Raw genomic sequence first — 26,160 nt, 5'->3', positions numbered from 1 at the left:
TATCTTGGCGGATACACTACAGACAGCCTACCTGACTGCTCGGAGGCGTCCCCATGGTCCTAAAGCACACCCTTGCCTCGTTTTGTATCACATTCCAATTATGAAACTGGGTGAACATGTTCCCACCATTCCCAGTAAAAGTTGCGCCCCTGCAACATTTGATTACAACAACCTCCAAGAAAATAACGACTAAGTACACACTTTCTCTTAGAACGCGAAAGAGAGCGGAGAATGGTGCGGTCTCTCTCTCTCTCTCTCTCTCTCTCTCTCTTCTCTCTCTCTCTCTCTCCTCTCTCTCTCTCTCTCTCTCTCTCTTTGAGTCATCATGGCTGACAGTGAAATGAGACAGGGAAATGAGAAAGGTAAATAAATTGCTCTGATTATCAGGGTGGCATAATGGCTTCTGATTGTCCCATTTGACAGGAGAAATATGCCCTACTTGACAGATAGATGTTCGGGAAGAAGAGGTGACTGGCTGTAATCGGGTCTGCCCATGCCCAGCCCAAGGAGACTCTTTGTGGTGCTGCTGCTTCCGACAGGAGGGTTTTCATAGGCATGCAGGAGTCTAGACCAATGCGCCGGACATGGTTATTGGCTGTCTGGGAGGAGACAGAAGGAAGGATCGAAGGATCATTTGGGGAGAAAACTTTGTGAGGACATAGACATATCTGATATTGGCAGAAAGCTTAGATTCTTGCTAATCTAACTGCACTGTCCAATTTACAGTAGCTATTACAGTGAAATAATACCATGCTATTGTTTGAGAAGAGTGCACAATTTTGAAAATGAAAATGTATTAATAAACAAAATAGGCACATTTGAGCAGTCTGGAATCAACATTTTGAACGGAAATGCAATGGTTGATTGGATTAATCTAAAACTTTGCACATACACTGCCATCTAGTGGACAAAATCTTAATTGCACCTGGGCTGGAATAATACATTATGGCCTTTCTCTTGCCTTTCTCTTGCAAAGATGATGGTACAAAAAAATACAAAAGAACGGTTGGTTTTTTCTTTGTTTTATCTTTTACCAGATCTATTGTTTTATATTCTCCTACATTCCTTTAACATTTCCACAAACTTCAAAGTGTTTCCTTTCAAATGGTACCAAGAATATGCATATCCTTGCTTCAGGGCCTGAGCTACAGGCAGTTAGATTTGGGTATGTCATTTTAGGCGAAAATTGAAAAAAGGGGCAGATCCTTAAGAGGTTCATTGTATTTTAGATGGAAGACTGTAGGATTGATGGAGAAATAGGGGAGAAGATGAGAGATTGATTGTAACGGTCGTCTGTGGTGGAAGAATGTGAGGACCAAGCGCAGCGTGGTAAGTGTTCATATTTTTTATAAAATAACTGAACACTGAACAAAACAATAAACGACAAACGAACAGTCCCGTAAGGTGAATGGAAAGAACACAGAACAGGAAATAATCAGCCACAAAACACAGGTGGGAAAAGGCTACCTAAGTATGATTCTCAATTAGAGACAACGAACGACACCTGCCTCTGATTGAGAACCATACCAGGCCAAACACAAAACCACAACATAGAAAAAAGTACATAGACTACCCACCCAAACTCACGCCCTGACCAAACTAAAACAAAGGCATAACAAAGGAACTAAGGTCAGAACGTGACATTGATACAGCGTGTTAGAGTGTGAGAGGAGAGATATGTAAAAGAGAGAATGAGAGAGAGAGAGTTAGACGGAATGAAGATAGAGGGGGAGAGACCGATAGAGGAGAGGCAATCAGTGGCAATGTGGTGCAGAGAGGTGCAGTGTGGATCAGTGCAGAGGCCATTAATGAGGCCATTAAACTGTCCTAGATACCTCTGTGTGCGTGTGCGTGTGTGTGTGTGTGTGTGTGTGTGTGTGTGTGTGTGTGTGTGTGTGTGTGTGTGTGTGTGTGTGTGTGTGATAAAGGCCTGATCAATATCAAGATTTAGGGGCTCATTCACAGCCTGCCCTGCCCTGTGCTGGACACACGCACACACACACACACAGCTCAGATTACTTACACCTTCTCTCTACACAGCTCAGGTTATTTATACCTTCTCTCTACACAGCTCAGGTTATTTACACCTTCTCTCTACACAGCTCAGGTTATTTACACCTTCTCTCTACACAGCTCAGGTTATTTACACCTTCTCTCTACGCAGTTCAGGTTATTTATACCTTCTCTCTACACAGCTCAGGTTATTTATACCTTCTCTCTACACAGCTCAGGTTATTTACACCTTCCCTCTACACAGCTCAGGTTATTTACACCTTCTCTCTACACAGCTCAGGTTATTTACACCTTCTCTCTACACAGCTCAGGTTATTTACACCTTCTCTCTACGCAGTTCAGGTTATTTATACCTTCTCTCTACACAGCTCAGGTTATTTATACCTTCTCTCTACACAGCTCAGGTTATTTACGCCTTCTCTCTACACAGCTCAGGTTATTTACACCTTCCCTCTACACAGCTCAGGTTATTTACAAGGTTAATGCGTACAAGGGTGATTTCAGTCGAGGAATATTATAAACAGAGTGTAGCAGCAGCATAAAAGAGGGGTTGGGGACACACACACACACACACACAATGCAGATAGTCCGGGTAGCCATTTGATTACCTGTTCAGGAGTCTTATGGCTTGGGGGTAAAAACTGTTGAGAAGCCGTTTTGTCCTAGACTTGGCACTCCGGTACCGCTTGCCATGCGGTAGTAGAGAGAGAACAGTCTATGACTGGGGTGGCTGGGGTCTTTGACAATTTCTGGGCCTTCCTCTGACACCGCCTGGTCCTGGATGGCAGGCAGCTTTGCTCCAGTGATGTACTGGAACGTACGCACTACCCTCTCTAGTGCCTTGCAGTTGGAGGCCAAGCAATTGCCGTACCAGGCAGTGATGCAACCAGTCAGGATGCTCTCGATGTTGCAGATGTAGAACCTTTTGAGGATCTCAGGACCCATGCCAAATCTTTTTTGTTTCCTGAGGGGGAATAGGCTTTGTCGTGCCCTTTTCACGACTGTCTTGGTGTGTTTGGACCATTCTAGTTTGTTGGTGATGTGGACACCAAGCTTTCAACCTGCTCCATTACAGCCCAGTCAATGAGAATGGGGGCGTGCTCGGTCCTCTTTTTCTGTAATCCACAATCATCTCCTTAGTCTTGGTTACGTTGAGGGACAGGTTGTTATTCTGGCACCACCCCGCCAGGTCCTCCTCCCAGTCCAGTGAAACTCATTTTAGAAGTAGTCCCAAAATTCCCACAGAAATGCAAACATCTCTTCCATCCTGCAGCCTTCATGGGCATGTGGAAACCAGCAAACCCCAGCAAGTTCACCAAAACAGACTGCGGCTCAGAGGGATTCTATACAGTCCTCCCAGATGCAGTCAGATCCAAATCTAAACAACCAAAATATATCAAAGAGATTTGAGCCTCTGACGTAACTTAAACCAGAGGGATGTGAGGGGAACCACGCCAAGGCCCATTTGGATCCCTACTCATTATGTTTTGTGTTTACGTGCTTTGAGTGCATTAAGTCTTTCCATGTGTTGGTGTTGGTGTACACGGGTTGTTTTAGACTAAGAACACATGAAGACACACAGCCATAGTTGACGAGGTGCAGGCTACATGGGAGAAAAGACCAATATTTAGGAGTTCATTCACAGCCTGCCCTACCCTGTGCTGGACACACGCACACACAGCTCAGTTTATTTACACCTTCTTTCTACACAGCCAGTTTAGTTGTGCGCTCTATAAGACTCTCTTGTATTTATTGAATCGCTTGTTCATTTTCTCGTTCCTTTTGTTTGTCCATTGCTTAGTTCCTTCATCCATTCAGTCAGTCAGTCAGTCAGTCAGTCAGACAGTCAATAAATCATTTGAGTATCATAGAGTTTACAAATTTCTTCATAATAATCTACATGGGCTGTTGCTTTTTCTCACTGCCTCAATGCACAGCACTGACTGACTATAAGAGAGCATAGAAAAGCTTCATGTCAAACCATTTCATCATCCTCTACTCCTCTCCAGGGCTGGCTGAAGGTGCCATTTTGTTTCATTTGATGCCAGTTTCTCATAAATGTTGTAACTTGTCCCTTGAACCCAGAAACTGGCAGCTAGCTGGAGGCGATCGAAGGAGAATGGCTCTGAATGCTACTGAGCTCCTTAAACCTCAAGATGTCTTTATCTAGTGTCTGAAGTACAACAGAGAAAAATGAATTTTGTAAACCAAAAGACAAGCTTGTCTTCCTTAATTATTTTCATTACAGTCTTTGCCACTAAATCTCTCCTCGGGCTATCAAAGATAATTCCATGTTCCAGGCAACTCTAGAGCATTCAGGACATGACACAATCAAGAACGCGGCAATAATGCCTGTTTTACGTCTACAATTCAAGAGTGGTGGCGCTACTGGCATCACTGGAGGGATTTGAAAATGGTTAATTGGTTCCCTGACAGAAACTCTTGGAAATGCAGCACAGAATATGGCACAGAAAGGAACAGAACAGAGCAGTGCAGAACAGAACAGGACAGTGCAGAACAGAACAGGACAGCACAGAACACTGGAGAACTGAAGCTTCCCTGTGATCTGTGAGGCCCATTACCATGTAGTCACGACTGGGCAGTCTTTCTGAGTTACTGCTAGTAGGGAGGCAGTGATCAACAGCATGCCTAGAGGGGAGGGAGGGAGGGGGGAGGGAGGGGGAGAGAGAGAGAAAGAAAGAGAGAGAGAGAGAGAGAGAGAGAGAGAGAGAGAGACTGTGAGAGCCTGTTACGCCTCATCTGAATTGAACAGAGGCCCCTATTAGATGACTATGGTGTGGTGGTGCTGTGTCTTTAAGGAGAAAACCACAAGTAAACTGTTCTATGAGAGAATGGGCCTTGGACCACTGGTCAGCTGACCAATTACCGGGACGTTTCCGACCAATCGTTGAACTGGGAATTAGTCAAGCATCTCGGAAACGTCCAGCTGGGAATTGAGGGATGGATGCCCTGTGGAATGTGGATTGTGGAATGTGAAATGTATTACGCCTATGCTGGGAAGATCTAAATGAGGGAGTTGATGCAAAGGGAGAATGGGACTAATTATTTTAACCTAAAGCATTTACTAAAGACATTTATACTACAATATTATTGAGAATGGGAATGAGAGGGCTACTTAGACAGTGTTGGGAAGGGATCACAGCAGTGATTGATATGAGGCATGCGTTGAGGTGTTCAGAGGCTTGACTTCAGTGCAGGACAGGATTTGACTGGGAAGACAAGAAACAACACACTACACAGTTAGACAAAAGAGCTAAGAATGAGTTAGTCCAAGTAAGGAGTAAAATCATTGATGTGTAATAATGTGATTGTTTATGTGATTGATTTTACATACAGTAATGAGAGAAAATGGATACGGGTGCTCACAGTGCTTGGAGAGGAAACATTCAATGTGCCAGTGGATGAGCAGGCACATAAGACGTGGCTTCAGTTCATGTCAGGAGAGAGTTGACAATGGCTGTGGAGTGGAGTAGTCATCACCTCTTAATCAGGGAACAGGAGGGGACTGTTAATACAAATAGCAGATACATTCCATTACAGCTGCGCCATTGTAGGTTTGAACAACAAGTTTGTCCATGAAGTTAAACTCAGACAGCGCATCAGGCCCACTTGACACATGACACATCAAAGTAGCCCAATAAACATTCCTGAATAAAGCACCGATCATCCACATACATGACGATAATGGACAACTGCAAGCAGACTGGTGGCACCATAGGTCCCAGAGTGGTGGGGCAATTTTTACCTGTGGGGCCTGGAGTTTCTCCTTATGTATTTATATTTTCCTTATGTACTATATTTATTTATTTTGCTCCTTTGCACCCCAGTATTTCTACTTTGCACACTCATCTACTGTCAAATCTACCATTCCAGTGTTTTAATTGCTATATTGTATTTACTTCGTCACCATGGCCTATTTTTTGCCTTTACCTCCCTTATCTCACCTCATTTGCTCACATTGTATATAGACTTATTTTTCTACTGTATTATTGACTGTATGTTTGTTTTACTCCATGTGTAACTCTGTGTTGTTATATGTGATGAACTGCTTTGCTTTGGCCAGGTGGCAGGTCGCATCTTGGCCAGGTCACAGTTGTAAATGAGAACTTGTTCTCAACTTGCCTACCTGGTTAAATAAAGGTTAAATTAAAACATTTTAAAAAATCAAAAATAATATATTTTGTATAATTTTATCTAAAAAACCTTTTTAGTGTTTCACAATTCTTATTTTTATGAAGTTTCACTGAAGAGGATGGTCCTCCCCCTTCCCCCTCTGAGGAGCCTCCACTGATGTGATGGCCCTGTGCTGTTGTGTGGAGTTAAAGAGTCGTAGATGTGTAATGTGATGGCCTTGTGTTAGAGTAGCAGTCTGCAGATAACCCCCCCCACTGCTCTCTCTCTCTCTCTCGATCTCTCTCTCTCTCTCGCTCTCTCTCTCTCTCTCGATCTCTCTCTCTCTCTCGCTCTCTCTCTCTCTCTCTCTCTCTCTCGCTCTCTCTCTCTCTCTCTCTCTCTCTCTCTCTCTCTCTCTCTCTCTCTCTGTCGCTCGCTAGGGTCACTGGGAGGGTTGACTTTGATTAATGTTAAGCCGAGTGTTGCATTCAAATCTGGGGGCAGCCAGTTGGGCCAGATAAAAGTAGAACAGAGGAACAAGGGAAGGGGGAGGGATGCAGGATGGGGGAGGAGAGAAGTGCATGGGACAGCCACCAATCACTGTCATCGCTGGTGTCCCCTGGTAACGATGGGGACGCGTTTTGACTTCAGCAGGCTTGACCCTTGACCTGCAGCCAGGTACTGACAGTCCTGTTACAAAAACAGGCTCATTACAAACAGGGCACTAACACACATAGGCCTTCAAGATGAGGACTAGGCAAACTTTTTATCTATGAGTTGCAGAAGTGCTACGATAATTGAATTGTGACTTTTAGACAGGGGGTACAGTATATTGTACTTCTTTGTGTGTGGAGATTTTTAAATGGAAATGTTTAACGCAGCAGCACAACCATGGGCACACACCCTCACTCATCCAATCAGTGAGACATGCTAAAACCATGTATAATTACAAATATCAAATATCTTGTCTTACTATAATTGGCCAAACTGTGTCTGTCTGCTTAAATACATGAGTCTGGGTCTTAGTTTCTGTCCCAAATGGCACACTTTTCCCTATACAGTGCACAAGTGCACAACAGAGCGCAATGGGCTGTGGTCAAAAGTAGTGCACTTTGTAGACAATATGGTTCCATTTGGGATGCACACTCAGTCTGTTAGACTGGGGTCTGGTTCTAGAATACACACTCCCTTCCGCTACCCCCTTCCGATGCTCCGAGTGCATGGAAGACAACAGCAGCGTTGGGGCCTACTGGGGCTGTCAGTAACACTGTGTGCTGTGCTGTGCTGTGCCCAGGGCCGGTAATTGATAACACGGCCCAGCAGATCTCTGGGCACTGGAGCGTGTGGCAGCCAGATAGGAGAGGCTGAGCTATACCAAGGTGAGACAGGGTAGGATGGGAGTGCGGGGGCTGAAACCGAGAGAGGGAGGCAGGTGGAGGGGAGGGGGTTGAGTTGATTGGCTGGGGGGTTATTTGGGGATTTTGGGAGCTGGAGTGTGAATAAAGTTTGGTGTGTTTACGAAAAGTGTGGGGGGGGGGGGGCACAGGGTGTGTGTATAGTAGTATGTGGTAGAATGAGGGGTTTATTTCCACAAAATAGAGTGTGTATAGACATACTGTATCTGGCGCTCTGTCAGTATGTTTTGGGGTCAAAATAATGAGCCTCCATCTCTTAGCCTTCCACACAGAGATCCAAAAATGCACTCAACTACAGTATATACTAACGTCATTCTCCTGTATCATGCGTTTTATTTTTATTTAACTAGGAAAGTCAGTTAAGAATAAATTCTTATTTACAATGACGGCCTACCCTGGCCAAACCCGGATGACACTGGGCCAATTGTGCGCCACCCTATGGGACTCCCAATCACAGCCAGATGTGATACAGCCTGGAGCTGAACCAGGGATTGTAGTGGCACCTCTTGCACTGAGATGCAGTGCCTTAGGCAGCTGCGCCACTCGGGAACTAAATGACATCAACAGATAATATACTTAGTGATAGAATATGGAGACCCGAAGTATATGAAATACGTAAGTGAAAAAAATAAAGACCTTTTCCGTTACAAATGTAGACATAGAGCACAGAGAAAAGCCAACCCCCAATATAATTTGGGATGCCTTTAAAGTGTGCATTAGGGGAATAATAATCTCATACTCAGTAAAAATTCAATCTGAGTTAGAAATGACAATTAAACACTTTCTTAAAAAAAGCCCATAAAAAATATTTACATGGAAAAGGAAATGTCTGTAATATGTTATTTTTCTTTTGAAGAGAGTCAACACCTACAGGTTCAACTCAAATAAAGCATACTATTTAATGGCAAATAAACCTGGTACACACCTTGCAGCTCTCACATAATGAATACAATTTTAAACGATTAGGATACAAATGCTTTAATAAGAAACAAAAATGCTATTCATAACAAAAAAATATGAAAATCAGAATGAAATAACAGCTTTCTTAGACTCAATTACCATGAAGCAACTGTAGGCAGATAGAAAACAATCACTAAAATGGAAATCACCCCAAAATAAATATTGTGTGGTGAAAAGCACCAGGGATGGACTGCTTTCCCATAGCATTTTAGTATATTCTGGGTCAAAGTAGCTCCCCTTTCTACTCTACTGACAATACAAATGTGCTTCCGAGTTCCATGTATCAAACAGTTATGTCAGTTGTATTAGAACCAGGGAAATCAGGAGAGTCCCCTGCAGATCACAGTCCCAGAAGTGGAATAAGTTGCGGCAATAAAATAATAGCAAAACTCATAAGCAACAGAATGGCAAAAGTCTTACCAGACTTAATACATATTAATAAAACAAGGTTTATTAAAAATAGACACTTACAAACAAATACAAGAACATTTGCTGCACTCACAATTGCTGCTACACTCACATCACAATATGTCACGCCCTGGTCGAAGTATTTTGTGTTTATCTTCATTTATTTGGTCAGGCCAGGGTGTGGCATGGGTTTTTGTATGTGGTGTGTATGTATTGGGATTGTAGCTTAGTGGGGTGTTCTAGTTAGGTCTATGGCTGTCTGAAGTGGTTCTCAATCAGAGGCAGGTGTTTATCGTTGTCTCTGATTGGGAACCATATTTAGGCAGCCATATTCTTTGAGTGTTTCGTGGGTGATTGTCCTTAGTGTCTTGATGTCCTTATTCTGTGTTAGTTTACACTAGTATAGGCTGTTTCGGTTTTCATTACGTTTATTGTTTTGTAGTGTTTGTATTTAGATTCGTGTTACGTTTGTTCATTAAACATGGATCGCAATCTACACGCTGCATTTTGGTCCGACTCTCCTTCACCACAAGAGAACCGTTACACAATTACTGCAACAAGAGTCATATTTACTATTACTAATACAAAATAATACTGCACAATTTAAACTCTTTCTATGATACATTGGACTATACATTGGACTACACATTAAATGTATAGTGACAATACAGTACATGTATAGTGACAATACAGTAAATGTATAGTGACAATACAGTACATGTATAGTGACAATACAGTAAATGTATAGTGACAATACAGTACATGTATAGTGACAATACAGTACATGTATAGTGACAATACAGTAAATGTATAGTGACAATACAGTACATGTATAGTGACAATACAGTACATGTATAGTGACAATACAGTAAATGTATAGTGACAATACAGTACATGTATAGTGACAATACAGTAAATGTATAGTGACAATACAGTACATGTATAGTGACAATACAGTACATGTATAGTGACAATACAGTAAATGTATAGTGACAATACAGTACATGTATAGTGACAATACAGTACATGTATAGTGACAATACAGTACATGTATAGTGACAATACAGTAAATGTATTTTGACAATACAGTAAATGTATTTTGACAATACAGTAAATGTATAGTGACAATACAGTACATGTATAGTGACAATACAGTAAATGTATTTTGACAATACAGTAAATGTATAGTTCAATGTATCAGAGAAAGTGTTTACGTGTTTGCTTTCCTGTATTATACTTATGTTAAAATATATATATATTTTCTACTGAGCCATTTACTTTATGTTCGTATTCTTATCTTTTTGTTGCATTGTCAAGGAGTAACCTTGAAGGAAGCATTTCGTTGGATGGTGTATACCATGTATATCCTGTACATACGACGAATAAAAGTTGACACTAAACGCTTGTCTTCGCCGCTCACAGTCTCCAACCCAACCACCCCTTCCTCTGCTAGCCCAGTAAGACAGGAACAAGGAAGGATAATAGAGATGATAGCACGGAGGACAAAAGCAAGGGAATGAAGGGGAAATTGCTGGGGCAGTGGGTTAATTCAGAGCCCATATGTGTGCACTCAGGTGTGCTGTGTCTGAATGGGAGAGAGAGCAGAGAGAGAGAGAGAGAGCAGAGAGAGAGAGAGAGCATAGAGAGAGAGAGAGCATAGAGAGAGAGAGAGCATAAGAGAATAGGCCCACACTGTGCACCCAGGTGTGCTGTGTCTGAATGGAGAGAGAGCATAGAGAGAGAGAGAGAGAGCATAGAGAGAGAGAGAGAGCATAGAGAGAGAGAGAGCATAAGAGAATAGGCCCACACTGTGCACCCAGGTCGAAACCATTAAAAAGAGATGGGATGGAGTTTTATTCCAAAGGGCAGTTTCTTATCAAGAAAATAATTTAACACTTCATATGGTCCAGGTCTTTGTGCTGCATTAGGTAATGATTTTATTCAGACCCAATGTAGATTTTTACCTTACTGTATCGGAGGCGGAGATCCACACAAAGAGAGAGAAATGGGGTCCTTGAAAAGTGAGGATGTTTTTAAAGATGTGCTTGCTGCATCATGACAGGTCTGACTGCAGATTCTTAACGGCTTGACTTTTGTCTGATAATTTTTTCTGTGTTACAAAGTGTTAACTTTGTGTAACTTTCATTGCCACTTTCTTGCATCGTTCAGGCTGTTACAAGGCACAGAGAAGCCATTGTGGTTTTCCATACAGAGTGGTTGTTAAACTTCCTGTTTCTCTTCCTGTTTCCTGTTTGCAGCCCCCTCGATCGTACCCATCATGCACCAGGTGAGCTCCACCATGAAGAGCTTCACGTTGTCATGGCCACAACCCGAACAGCCCAACGGAATCATCTTGGACTACGAGCTACGCTTCTATGAGAAGGTAGGCTCTGTGTGTGTGTGTGTTTGTGTGTGCGTGTGTGTGCATGTGTGTACTGTATAAGGGTACGTCTGCACAGACATTCATCTGCTTATACACTGTGTTTATCTGTATGTGAATTGATACAAAAGATACCAAGAGAAGTTTCTCTTCTGTTCCGAAGTGAAATCCCCAACCCCCCTGGGCTGATAATGTCATCTCAGTTCCACCTCCAGTCCACCTTTCCTTCCCACTGTTCTTTGGTTTCCCTGTCGGATGAAGTGAATACCTTGACCTCCGCTCCATCTCGCTCCCCTCCCTACTCCAACTGCGGTAATGCTATGCGTCTGGTGGGGCTAGCATCGACCCGTCTACTGCCGTCTGCTCCTACACAATAGAACCTGCTTTAATAAGATACAAGAGCTGACCAGAGTGGCTATGGTAGCAGGTTTTATTGACCTGTAGGCTTTTCCCAAGTCCTCAGTCTACAGACATGATGATATAGAGCCTGAAGAAGACAGAGTCGGCTGGTTGGTGGGTTGGTCGTCTGGTTGGTGAGCTGGTTGCCTAATTGGTGGGTTGGTCGGCTGGTTGGTGGGTTGGATGACTGGTTGGTGGGTTGGCTGGCTGGTTGGTGGGTGGGTGGGTGGGTTGGTTGGTCAACTGGTTGGTTGATTGGTCAACAGGTTGGTGGGTTGGTCGCCTAGTTGGTGGGTTGGTCGGCTGGTTGGTGAGTTGGTTGCCTAGTTGGTGTGTTGGTCGGCTGGTTGGTGGGTTGGATGACTGGTTGGTGGGTTGGTCGGCTGGTTGGTGGGTTGGTCAACTGGTTGTTTGATTGGTCAACAGGTTGGTGGGTTGGTCGTCTGATTGGTGGGTTGGTCGGCTGGTTGGTGGGTTGGTCGCGTAGTTGGTGGGTTGGTCGCGTAGTTGGTGGGTTGGTCGGCTGGTTGGTGGGTTGGATGGCTGGTTTGTTGGTTGGTCGGGCGGTTGGTGGGTTGGTCAGCTGGTAGGTTGGTCAATAGGTTAATGGGTGGGTTGGCGGGTTAGTCTGCTGTTTGGTGGGTGGGTTAGTCGACTGGTTGGTGGGTTGGTTGGCTGGTTTGTGGGTTGGTTGGATGTATGGTGGGTTGGTCGGCTGGTTGGTCAACTGGCTGGTTGAAAGGTTGGTTTGTTGGTCACCTGGTTGGTAGGTTGCTCGCCTGGTCAGTGGGTTGGTCAACTGGTTGGTTGATTCATCAGGTTGGTGGGTTAGTCGGCTGATTGATGTGCTAATTGGCTGGTTGGTGTGTTAATCAGCTGGTTGGTGGGTTGGTTGGGTGGTTGGTAGGTGGGTGGGTTGGTTGGTTGACTGGTTGGTTGGTCGATAGGTTAATGGGTTGGTTGGTTGGTTGGTGGGTGGGTTAGTCAGCTAGTTGGTGGGTGGGTTAGTCGGCTGGTTAGTGGGTTGGTCGGCTGGTTGGTTGGTGGGTTAGTCTGCTGGTTGGTTGTTGGGTTGGTCGGCTGGTTGGTTGGTGGGTTGGTTGATCGGCTGGTTGCTGGGTTGGATGGCTGGTTGGTGGGTTAGTCTGCTGGTTGGTTGTTGGGTTGGTCGGCTGGTTGGTTGGTGGGTTGGTTGATCGGCTGGTTGCTGGGTTGGATGGCTGGTTGGTGGGTTGGTCGGCTGGTTGGTTGGTGGGTTAGTCAGTTGGTTGGATGGTGGGTTGGTTGGTGGGCTGGTTGGTTGGTGGGTGGGTGGGTTGGTCAGCTGGTTAATGGGTTGGTCGGCTGGTTGCTGGGTTGGTTGGCTGGTTGGTGGGTTGGTCGGCTGGTTGGTTGGTTGGTGGGTTAGTCAGTTGGTTGGATGGTGGGTTGGTTGGTGGGCTGGTTGGTTGGTGGGTGGGTGGGTTGGTCAGCTGGTCGGTGGGTTGTTCAACAGGTTGGTCTTTTGGTTGCCTGGTTGGTGGGTTAGTCTTCTGGTTGGTGGGGTGGTTGATAGGTTGGAAGGTTGGATGGCTTGTTGGTGGGTTGGTCTTGTGTTTGTTTCCGTGGTTGATAGGTTGGTGGGTTAGTCGGCTGGTTGGTGGGTTAGTCAGCTGGTTGGTGGGTTTGTAGTTTTCCTCTGGACATGTAGGAGTATCTTACAGAACTCTGCATGCAGAGTTTCAATGGGGTGTTTGTCCTATTTGATGAAATCTTGTTTTGCAAGTGGACCCCGCACCTCACTGCCATAAAGTGCAAATGGTTCAATGACATATTCATTTAGTTTTATACAAAAATTAATAGGTATTTAAATTTGAATTAGCTTTTTAATGACGTAGAATGCCCTGCGTGCTTTCTCTCTCAGTTGATTCACTACTAAGGTGTCCAGTTGAGCTTATTTTTAAACCTAAGTAATTGTAGTGTGTGCAGTACTCTATATATTTTGTACCAATTGTGAACTTTGGTCTAATTCCCTGAGATCTGGATCTTTTCTGGAAAATCATTATTTTTGGGGGTTTACTGCCAGGGCCCAGGTCTGGCAGGACTGCTCTAGCAGGTCCAGGCCCTGCTGTAGGCCATGTGCTGTGGGTGACAGCAGGCATAGGTCATCTGCGAAGAGTAGGCATTTAATTTCTGAATTGTGGAGACTAGCACCAGGGGCTGAGGATTTTTCTAGAATAGTGGCCAATTCATTGATGTAAATATTGAAGAGTGCAGGGCTCAGATTGCAACCCTGACAAAGGCCCCACCCCTGGTTAAAGAATTCTGTTATTTTCTTGTCAATGTTAATGCTGCATGTATTGCCAGTATACATTGATTTAATTATGTCATATGTTTTACCCCCTACACCACTTTCAATAACTTTGTAGAACAGCCCTGTATGCCAAATAGAATCAAATGCTTTTTGGAAGTCGATAAAGCAAGCGTATATTTTGGTATTATTTTGGTGGACGTGTTTATCTATCAGGGTGTGTACGGTGTAAATATGATCAGTTGTGCAATGTTTTGGTATAAATGCAATTTGGAATTTACACAAGACATTGTGCTTATTAAGGAAGTTTAGAACTTACATTGATAATACTACAGAAAACCTTCCCCAGGTTACTGTTCACACAAATGCCTCTGTAATGGTTAGGGTCAAATTTGTCTCCGTTCTTAAAGATTGTGGTTATGAGGCCTTGATTCCAGATTCAGGGAAATAACCTACACTCAGGATCAAGTTAAACTGTTTTAATACAGCCAATTGACATTTTGCACTAGTGAGTTTGAGCATCTCATTTAGGATGCCATCAGGTCCACATGCTTTTTTAAATTTGAGAGCCTGAAGTTTCTTATAGAGCACCTGGTTAGTAATTGGGGAGTCCAATGGCTTTTGATCGTCCTTTATAGCTTTTTCTAATCCATTAAACTTCTCATGAATTTGGCGTTGTTCTGCGTTTGTGTCAATTTGAACGGTGTTGTAGAGTGTTTTAAAATGGGTTGTCCATATGTCACCATTTTGTATTGCTAATTCCTCTTGTTTCGATTTTTTTTGTCTTTTCCAATTTTGCCAGAAATTGTTTGTGTTTATGGACTCCTCAATTAGTGTCAGCTGCTTGCTGTTGTACTGTGCTTTTTGGTTCTGAGTGTATGTTTATAGAGTTTTACAGTCTCACAGTAATGAAGGCGTAATTCTCCATTATTTGGGTCACTGTGCTTTTGGTTGGATAGTGTTCTAAGTTTTTCCTTATAATTTTACAATCTGCATCAAACCAGTTGTCATCTGATCTTTAAAAAACGGCTTCTTTTGCCGTTAGCCTGAATATATAGTTGATGTTTTGTACTGCCAGATTGAGGCCTTCTTTACTGTGAGTGAATGTGGTATCCAGAAAGTTATCTAAGAGATATTTTGGTTACAGGTTGCTTTCTGGTATTTTTCTGTGCGGTTTTCTCTCTGTCTCTCTCTTTCTCTCTGTCTCTCTAATTCTCTCTGTCTCTCTTTCTCTCTATGTCTCTCTGATTCTCTCTATATCTCTCTCTTTCTCTCTTGCTCTTTCTCTCTGTCTCTCTAATTCTCTCTGTCTCTCTTTCTCTCTGTCTCTCTCTTTCTCTCTGTCTCTCTTTCTCTCTATATCTCTCTCTTTCTCTCTCTCTTTCTCTCTATGTCTCTCTCTTTCTCTATATATATATATATATATCTCTTTCTCTCTCGTTCTCTCTCTCTTTCTCTCTCTTTCTCTCTATGTCTCTCTATCTCTCTGTCTCTCTTTCTCTCTATATCTCTCTCTTTCTCTCTGTCTCGCTCTTTCTCTATCTCTCTCTCTCTCTCTCTCTCTCTCTCTCTTTCTCTCTGTCTCTCTCTTTCTCTCTGTCTCTCTCTTTCTCTCTATATCTCTCTCTTTCTCTCTCTCTTTCTCTCTGTCTCGCTCTTTCTCTATATATCTCTCTCTTTCTCTCTCTTTCTCTCTCTCTTTCTCTCTGTCTCTCTTTCTCTCTATCTCTCTCTTTCTCTCTCTTTCTCTCTATGTCTCTCTCTTTCTCTCTATCTCTCTCTCTTTCTATCTATGTCTCTATTTCTCTCTATACCTCTCTCTTTCTCTCTTTCTTTCTCTCTGTCTCTCTCTTTCTCTATATATCTCTCTCTTTCTCTCTCTCTTTCTCTCTGTCTTTCTCTCTGTCTCTCTTTCTCTCTCTCTCTCTCTATATCTCTCTCTTTCTCTCTATATCTCTCTCTTTCTCTCTATATCTCTCTCTTTCTCTCTCTCTTTTTCTTTCTGTCTTTCTTTCTCTATATGTCTCTCTCTTTCTCTCTGTCTCTCTCTTTCTCTCTATATCTCTCTCTTTCTCTCTATATCTCCCTCTTTCTCTCTTTCTCTATTTCTTTCTGTCTTTCTTTCTCTCTGTCTCTCTTTCTCGTTGTCTCTCTTTCTTCCTCTCTATTTCTCTCTATTTCTCTCTCACACTTTCTCTCTCTCTCTCTCTCTCTCTCTTTCTCTCTGTCTCTCTCTTTCTCTCTATATCTCTCTCTTTCTCTCTCTCTTTCTCTCTGTCTCGCTCTTTCTCTATATATCTCTCTCTTTCTCTCTCTTTCTCTCTCTCTTTCTCTCTGTCTCTCTTTATCTCTATATCTCTCTCTTTCTCTCTCTTTCTCTCTATGTCTCTCTCTTTCTCTCTATCTCTCTCTCTTTCTCTCTATGTCTCTATTTCTCTCTATACCTCACTCTTTCTCTCTTTCTTTCTCTCTGTCTCTCTCTTTCTCTCTATATCTCTCTCTTTCTCTCTCTCTTTCTCTCTGTCTCTCTTTCTCTCTCTCTCTCTATATCTCTCTCTTTCTCTCTATATCTCTCTCTTTCTCTCTATATCTCTCTCTTTCTCTCTCTCTTTTTCTTTCTGTCTTTCTTTCTCTATGTCTCTCTCTTTCTCTCTGTCTCTCTCTTTCTCTCTATATCTCTCTCTTTCTCTCTATATCTCCCTCTTTCTCTCTTTCTCTATTTCTTTCTGTCTTTCTTTCTCTCTGTCTCTCTTTCTCGTTGTCTCTCTTTCTTCCTCTCTATTTCTCTCTCACACTTTTTTTTCTCTCTCTCTCTCTCTCTCTCTCTCTCTCTCTCTCGCTTCATTTTAGGTGGTTGTAGAATTTATCAGCTCTTTTCTGGATTTTGATCATTATTGGGTATCGGCCTTATTCTGCTCTGCATGCATTATTTGGTGTTTTACGTTGTAACTCAATTCCGTCAATCTTACTCCACTTTGTTCCCTCTGAACGGCTCAGAAGTCTCTCTATAACACAAACTTCTGTACATTCGTAAAGTGCTGATGTGGTCCTTTAGGCATCCAAATATATCACAGAGGGGTGTCTCACTGCTGGATCTGTGTCTATAACACTCTCCTCTGCACATGGCCTCTCTCTTTCTTGCTCGCACCGCGGGAAACTTATAGCCTAGATAATGCAGCCATTAAAACCTGGGGTTTATTATCAAATGTATCAAAATGGCCTTGCCGTCTTGCCGTCTCTCCCTCGTCGTCTTTTTGTGTGTCTAAGAACAGGTGATAGAAGTATTTTTAGGTTTCACAGTTATGGAGCTGTGGACGATTGTTCCCAAGGACTTTCAAGCTACGCTAGTAGCTTTCGTTTTGTCTTCAAGTGCAGGGTAGGGAAGAGTTTTACAACATAAGTCATTTGCAGTACATCGTCTTCCCACACAGATCTGTTATACGGTAAATGGGTTGTTTAACTCACTGTAATACAGTGTTAGTGGAGTGCATAGTTACACTTTGTTGTTGGAAGGACACTGAAGTGTTCATTGTATAAGTTAAAAGAGATCTCCATACAGAATTTGAACCCATAACCTCCCGAGTTGTAGTTTTCTAGGTGTTCGTGACCCAAATAGTGTGAGGGGAGAGGAGGGATTGGGAGACAGAAATACCGTAAGGAGGGAGAACTGAAAAGAGGTATCCAGTGCTCTTAACTCTATAGGCTTTCCACCAAACAGACCACTACCCCCTTTCACTCCAGAGTAAGCAGTCCTGGAATTGTGTCATTTGGCGAGCAAGCAGAAATGAATGAACGGTCTGTAGAGAAGAAGTGGCATCTCATTTCCTCTTTCTTTTCTCCTTTTAGTTTGTTCTCCTAAAGTTTGGTGGGTAGGAGAGCAGGGCGTCCATTACCAGTAGAGTGGAGAGCAGGGATGCTCTGAACTGGCTCAGCTGGCTCTGGTTACTGAGGTCTGTGTTCAAGAGAACAGAATGTGTGTGTATATGTGTGTATTTTAAATAGAAATAGATTTTAGGTCCCCACGAGGATAGAAGAACATAATGTATGTGTATATTATGTGTGTATCTGTGTGACTCAGTGGTTCTGTGGATTGCAGTAGCATTGCCAAACAGGGAGGAGTCAAAGAACTCCAGAGTTGTCCACTGTGGACCAAACATCACTATTACCCACTGTAATTCCCATTGAACTCCAAACACAACTCATGTCTTTATCATTCATCTATTCTCTCAGTTGGCCTTGACTGAAACCTCACATTATTATCCCAGCTCAATATGCACACAACAATGTCATGATTTATAATGGGAACTTTAGAAAAGCTGAATTTTGACTCTATTTCCTGGCTCCCTTAGTATTTAAACTTTCAGACTTCTTTGTATTTCTTTCTCCTCTCTTTCTCTCTTTCTCTTTTTCTCTCGTTCAGCAGCTCTCCCTCTTTTCTCCTCTTGTTCTCATTGGTCTGTGCTACACCCAGCTCTTGTAGGCCCAGGCTGTATTCTCAGGTGAGCTGTAGTGTAGAGACGTAGAGCTAAGTCCTCCGAGTGTTTGCAGATGTCAGAAATAAAAGGAGGATAAACAAACTAAATGAGTGAAGGCGACCCATTGTTGTTCCTCCGAAATCCCCAACCTTTTTCGCTTTCCCCCAATCCTGAGAGAGTTGTTCAGAGCTTTGAGCTCCCCCAGTGAGTAATCTGAGTTAGGTGTGTGTGTGTGTGTGTGTGTGTGTGTGTGTGTGTGTGTGTGTGTGTGTGTGTGTGTGTGTGTGTGTGTGTGTGTGTGTGTGTGTGTGTGTGTGTGTGTGTGTGTGTGTGTGTGTGCTGCCAATGCTTAGCTAGCAATTATTGTTATCATGTCTTAGTGAGAGGCCCCCTCTCTTCCCTTTCAAGAGTGACTTTTGCTTGTGTCTTTATAGTGAGCGTGTGAACGCAGCTATACATCCAATCTCCCACAGTAAATATGCTCTGTAAGTGGCTTATCATTCGTAATGGCAGGGCTAGAGTTGAAAGGAGATAGCATGCATGATACCCATCAACTGTAGACAGACAGAATATAGTAATGCCATATTTTAGTATTGTGCTATGCTTCAGGGAATCATTAAAAAAAAATTACTAACAGTTAAGCTGTTTCAACATTTTATTTGCTATATATCTATAATATGCAGATTATGAATACATTTTAAATACCCTTTAATATCAGCTTCAAGCGGGTTATTTTAATTCGTAATGAATATAGTAATTCCTTGCTTATGGTATAGTAATGTAAGCCATGGTGCCTCTGTGATTGAAATTGTTTACTGATGGTATAGTTTCCTTAGGCTTTTCATTCACATCAGTAGCATAAATAAATAAATAGTGTGCAAAGCTGCCAAGAGTGTGCAAAGCTGTCATCAAGGCAAAGGGTGGCTACTTTGAAGAATCTCAAATCTCAAATATATTTGGATTTGTTTAACACTTATTTGGTTAATACATGATTCCATATGTGTTATTTCATGGTTTTGATGTCTTCACTATTATTCAACAATGTAGAAAATAGTCAAAATAAAGAAAAACCCTTGAATGAGTAGGTGTGTCAAAACTTTTGACTGGTACTGTATAGATATAGAATTTCTAACCATATTATATAGTCTACTATGTGTCAGAAAGTATACACACCCCTTGACCTTTTACACATTTTGTTGTGTTACAGTCTGAATTTAAAATGGATTACATTTAGATTTTGTGGCCTACACACGATACCTCATAATGTCAACGTGGAATTATGTTTTTAGACATTTTTCAAAATTAATTAAACATGTAAAGCTGCAGTTTCTTGATTCAATAAGTATTCAACAACTTTGTTATGGAAAGCCTTAATACGTTCAGGTGTAAAAAATATGCTTAACAAGTCACATAATACCTTGGATGGACTCATTCTGTGGGTGTTTAACATGATTTTTGGATGACTACCTCATCTCTGTACCCCATACACACAATTATCTTTAAGGTTTGTCAGTCTATCAGTGAATTTCAAACAGATTCAACCACAAAGACCAGGGAGGTTTTCCAATGCCTTGCAAAGGGCACCTAGATGGTAGATGTATAAAAATAACAAATGCAGACATTGAATATCCCTTTGAGCATGGTGAAGTTATTCATTACACTTTGGATGGTGTATCAATACACCCAGTCACTACAAAGATACAGGCGTCCCTCCTAACTCAGTTGCCGGAGAGGAAGGAAACCGCTCAGGGATTTCACCATGAGGCCAACGGTGACTTTAAAACAGTTACAGAGTTTAATGGCTGTGATAGGACAAAACTGAAGATGGATCAACAACATTGTAATTACTCCATAATACTAACCTAATTGACAGAGTGAAAAGAAGGAAACCTGTACAAAATACACATATTCAAAAACAAGCATCCTTTTTGCAATAAGGCACTAAATTAATACTGCAAAAAACGTTGCAAAGAAATTCAGTTTTTGTCCTGAATGTCCCAAATGTTATGTTTGGGACAAATCCAACAGGAGAGGAGGCCCGCATTGTTATTAGTGTTAGTTGAAGGAAATACTGCCTGGTCTAGGTACCTGTAGCCTTGGGGATACTACAGAGAGCAGAGGACATAAAATGTTCCCTGTCTGTCACACCTGGCAAGCCTCACCATTGGCTGCCCTCCCATCTGCCCTCCCACCTGCCTTCCCTTTTTAATATAGCAAGTTAGGGTGTGTCTTTTCTAACTTTCATTTGACTGACAGCAGGAGAGGGCCATTCACAGTGGGCGGTCTCTCCTGGCGAAACCTTTCATTGGCCGCCCACAAGCTGCTGTCCCTCCACCTGCTACTTCACGTTAAATATAATACCCATTTGTCTGAGAGCGTGACAAGGCCTGTTGGCTGTTTCTCCAGAGATCGTTCCCCATTGGCCATCCTCCATCTGCCCACACACCTGTCCCCCGAAATTAAGCAGAGGGGGGTGTGATCCTGGGATACCCTGTTTGACTGACAGCGGGAATGGGCCAATCCTAACCGCAGGTGGTCAATGCTCAACCAACCATGGCTGATGAAAACGAAAGTGATGTCCCAATACTCTGTGGTGGCCTGGCTTTCCTTTTCATGAGTTGTCTATGTTTGGAGGTTTATCAACTTAGATCACGCCATAATGGAAGTACATATCACTTTTGCATGGTGTGTGTATAGTAGTAGGCATTGCAGGAACATTAGTGTTGAGGCTAGAAATGTATTTGACTCTTTGCCTTCATGGTAAATTACCAGTAAACATTTAAATACCCCCAATATAATTATCCAATGCTATAACACATATAACACAAACTAATATCCTGTTATGAGATGAAACTTTGAGAGGTGTAGCATTTTCCTATTAGCGGACGAGCTAACATTCCTCTTCATCACAGGAGTGAGTGTTCAATAAAGACTAATGTGATTGGAGAGATCCTTATATGTGGGCCAAATTTCATAGCAGTGTTTACCTCATCTGGCCAATGATGGAGCTTCCTTCATGATCTAATTACACTGATCTGATTGGGTAATGATGTCGGTGTGGGCCGGATATGGGCCTCTCTCTCTATTCTGTTCTATTCTCTTCTCCGTTGTTCCTGTCACTCTCCTGTCCTTTTTCATCCTCCTCTTTCTTATATTTCATTAAAGTGTATATGGAAATGTTTATAGATTGTGTTCCATGATGAGTTATAGTAGTCTCTTCAGTAGTTGCATATCTGAGAAACTGCAGTCAAAGTTACAGAGGCATAAATATCATGCCCCCTAAAAAATTCTAATCTCCCCTGTTATAGTAAATGTGATTGGGTTAGCATGTCTTGGTACGGTATGATATGTGATATTTGTGTATCTGTAACTTCCTCACTCATCATTATTCACAATTCATTCAGCACTATCCCTAATTATGGTAGCATCCACATTAATGTAGAAGTGTTTAGAATTCTATTCTATTCTTATTTACAATAAAAGTGACTCAAATGACACAATACATTATTTTACCATTCATTTTTATTGGGCACAAAATCATCTGAAACGCAACCAAAACCAACAGCAAATGCATCCAACAAGTCACACACTTGATGTAATTATCGCATGCTAGGAATATGGGACCAAACACTACACTTTTGACTACTTAAATCACATATACTGTAAGTGAATTTGTTCCAATACTTTTACTCACCTTACTCACCTAACAGCAAAGGACCTTATGAAGATGCTGGAGGAATAAGAATAAGAATTTGTTTGTACTCACCAACAACAAAAAAAGGCCAAATAAGAGTTTGTTCTTAACTGACTTGCCTAGTTAAATAAAGGTTAAATAAAATAATAATAATAAATACATAAAAATGGGGGGACAACAGTTCAAGTCAGAAGTTTACATACACCTTAGCCAAATACATTTAAACTCAGTTTTTCACAATTCCTGACATTTAATCCTAGAAAAATTCCCTGTCTTAGGTCAGTTAGGATCACCACTTTATTTTAAGAATGTGAAATCTCAAAATAATAGTATAGAGAATGATTTAGTGGGTCAGAAGTTTACATACACTCAATTAGTATTTGGTAGCATTGCCTTTAAATTGTTTAACTTGGGTCAAACGTTTTGAGTAGCCATCCAGGAGCTTCCCATAATAAGTTGTGTGAATTTTGGCCCGTTCCTCCTGACAGAGCTATTGGAACTGAGTCAGGTTTGTAGGCCTCCTTGCTCGCACACACTTTTTCAGTTCTGCCCACAAATTTTCTACGGGATTGAGGTCAGGGCTTTGTGATGGCCACTCCAATACCTTGACTTTGTTGTCCTTAAGCCATTTTGCCACAACTTTGGAAGTATTCTTGGGGTCATTGTCCATTTGGAAGACCCCTTTGCGGCCAAGCTTTAACTTCCTGACTGATGTCTTGAGATGTTGCTTCAATATATCCACATAATTTCCCTTTCTCATGATGCCATCTATTTTGTGAAGTGCACCTGTCCCTCCTGCAGCAAAGCACCCCCACAACATGATACTGTCACCCCCGTGCTTCACGGTTGGACTGGTGTTCTTCGGCTTGCAAGCATCCCTCTTTTTCCTCCAAACATAACGATGTTCATTACGGCCAAACCGTTCTATTTTTGTTTCATCAGACCAGAGGACATTTCACCAACAAGTATGATCTGTGTCCCCATGTGGAGTTACAAACCGTAGTCTGTCTTTTTTATGGCAGTTTTGGAGCAGTGGCTTCTTCCTTGCTGAGCGGCCTTTCAGGTTATGTCGATATAGGACTCGTTTTATTGTGGATATAGGTCCTTTGCTGTTGTTCTGGGATTCATTTGCACTTTTCGCACCAAAGTACGTTCATCTCTAGGAGACAGAATGCGTCTCCTACCTGAGCGGTATGACGGCTGCATGGTCCCATGGTGTTTATATTGTTTGTACAGATGAACGTGGTACCTTCAGGCATTTGGAAATTGCTCCCAAGGATGAACCAGACTTGTGGAGGTATACAATTTTTCCTGAGGTCTTGGCTGATTTATTTTGATTTTCCCATGATGTCAAGCAAAGAGGCCCTGAGTTTCAAGGTAGGCCTTGAAATACATCCACAGGTACACCTCCAATTGACTCAAATTCTGTCAATTAGCCTATCAGAAGCTTCTCAAGTCATGACATTATTTTCTGGAATTTTCCAAACCTTTTAAAGGCACAGTCAACAGCGTATGCAAACTTCTGACTCACTGGAATTGTGATACAGTGAATTAGAAATGAAATAATCTGTCTGTAAACAATTGTTGGAAAAAATGACTTGTGTCATGCACAAAGTAGATGTCCTAACTGACTTGCCAAAACTATAGTTTGCTGACAAGAAATTTGGGGAGTGGAAAAACGAGTTTTAATGACTCCAACCTAAGTGTCGGTAAACTTCCGACCTCAACTCTAATTTGTAAGTCGCTCTGGATAAGAGCGTCTGCTAAATGACTTAAATGTAATGTAAATGTATGTACAAAAAGTGCTGTAATTTCAAATCACATCAAATCCAATTTTATTCGGTCACAAACACATATTTAGCAGATGTTATTGCGGGTGTAGCAAAATGCTTGTGCTGGTAGCTCCAGCAGTGCAACAATTCACAAAAATACACACAAATTTAAAAGTAAAAAAATGGGAATGAAGAAATGTATAAATATTAGATGTCGGAGTGGCATTGACTAAGATACAGTAGAATAGAATACAGTATATACTGTACATATGAGTTGAGTATAGCAGTATGTTAACATTATATAAACATTATTAAAGTGACTAGTGTTCCATTATTAAAGTGGCCAATATTTCCAAGTCTATGTATATAGGGCAGCAGCCTCTAAGGTGCATGGTTGCGTAATGGGGTGAAAGCTGGCTGGTGATGGCTATTTAACATGATGGCCTTGAAATAGAAGCTGTTTTTCAGTCTCTCGGCCCCAGCTTTGATGCACCTGTACTGACCTCGCCTTCTGGATGACAGCAGCGTGAACAGGCAGTGGCTGTTGTCCTTGATTATCTTTATGGCCTTCCTGTGACATCGGGTGCTGTAGGTGTCCTGGAGGGCAAGTAGCTTGCCCCCGGTGATGTGTTGGGCAGACCGCACCACCCTCTAGAGAGCCCTGGGGTTGCGGGCGTTGCAGTTGCCGTACCAGGCGGTGATACAGCCCAACAGGATGCTCTCAATTGTGCATCTATAAAAGTTTGTTAGGGTTTTATGGACCAAGCCACATTTCTTCAGCCTCCTGAGGTTGAAGAGGTGCTGTTGTGCCTTCTTCACCACACTGTCTGTGTGGGTGGACCATTTCATCGATATGGATATGATGTGTACACCGAGCAACCTGAGGACCTTCTCCACCGGGATAAGGAGAGATTGAATATGTCCTTAAACACTCCAGCCAGCTGGTCTGAGCATGCTCTGAGGATGTGGCTAGAGATGCCGTCTGGACCGGCAGCCTTGCGAGGGTTAACACGGTTAAATATCTTACTCTTGTCGGCCGAGGAGAAGAAGAGCCCACAGTTCTTGGTAGTGGGCCGCGTCAGTGGCACTGTATTATCCTCAAAGTGAGTGAAGAAGGTGTTTAGCCCTTCCGGAAGCAAGACGCTGGTGTCTGCGACGTGGCTGGTTTTCCCTTTGTAGTCCGTGATAAACGGTTCATCCGATATGGATGAATTTTTGTAATTTTTATTTTATTTATTTTACCTTTATTTATTTAACCAGGCAAGTCAGTTAAGAACAAATTCTTATTTTCAATGACGGCCTAGGAACAGTGGGTTAACTGCCTTTTCAGGGGCAGAACGACAGATTTGTTCAAAATACATTTCAATTCCAAAGTGCAAGTGTACAGAGCCAAAACAACAACAACGTGTAACTGTCCCGATACTTTTGTAGCTCGCTGTATATCAGCTGCCTGCAGGTGTGGGTGTAGTGTAGTGTAGGTGTGCATGCTTATTTTTTGTCTCTATTCACTCTGTGACGGTGACGGGACTAGCTAATTACAGTTACCCCCTCCTATCCCCATAGCAGATAGTGCACCAGTCAGGACCAAAGCCTTCTAGCACTAGCAGGCTGGGCCAGGCTGGTTCATTTAAGGTGATGGACACTGGGCCTACACACCTGCACAGACAGGACACACACAAACATATCACACAGCCACCCCAATACACAGGCAGGCATACACACACACACACACACACACACACACACACACACACACACACACACACACACACACACACACACATGCCTGCATGCACACAGACTGTTAGACGTTCAGGGTCTATAAAGTCTTACTGGATTTAGTTATACAGTTTCGACCATACATTTGTTTAATCCTTTGAACTCACATTCTGAAATACCCAATCAAACCAAAACAGAATAAGAAAATGGCACAAAACATTTCTCTGCCAATGGAACTTGGAAGCGTTGCTTTGTTCCTTTCTGTGAAAACAAACACATTCTGTAGGTGGAAATAGTCCTCTGTCATAATTAGCAGTCTGCCACTTCAGACACCACAGAACAACTTCCTTTACTAATTGAACTCTCTCTCTCTCTAAATACTTCTAAAGCCAGCAGTAAATACTGCAGTATTTGGAACAATATTACAATGTGACTCATAGACAAATGGGCCTTAATTCATTACTATTTGTGGCTGTGTGTGTATATGGGTGGTTAGAGGGG

At 42.4% G+C, this 26,160-nt stretch overlaps 1 protein-coding gene across 3 annotated transcripts in view; it reads left to right on the top strand.

Annotated features, from left to right (window-relative positions):
- Positions 1–26,160, top strand: part of LOC115103150 (ephrin type-B receptor 1-like) — a 383,081-nt gene that overhangs the window by 284,011 nt on the left and 72,910 nt on the right. For all 3 annotated transcript variants that reach the window (XR_010460228.1, XR_010460227.1, XM_065005794.1), the window contains exon 6: positions 11,189–11,313. Coding sequence is in view for 1 of the 3 variants with exons in the window: in XM_065005794.1 (XP_064861866.1) it covers positions 11,189–11,313 (125 nt within the window). In the remaining 2 variants the exon portion in view is untranslated. The remainder of the gene's footprint in view (positions 1–11,188; positions 11,314–26,160) is intronic.

The sequence above is a fragment of the Oncorhynchus nerka genome, linkage group LG20 (assembly GCF_034236695.1).
Source record: "Oncorhynchus nerka isolate Pitt River linkage group LG20, Oner_Uvic_2.0, whole genome shotgun sequence".
Lineage (NCBI taxonomy): Eukaryota > Metazoa > Chordata > Actinopteri > Salmoniformes > Salmonidae > Oncorhynchus > Oncorhynchus nerka.
The sequence above is the reverse complement of the archived record's forward strand: the minus strand, read 5'-3'. Positions and strand labels throughout refer to the sequence as shown.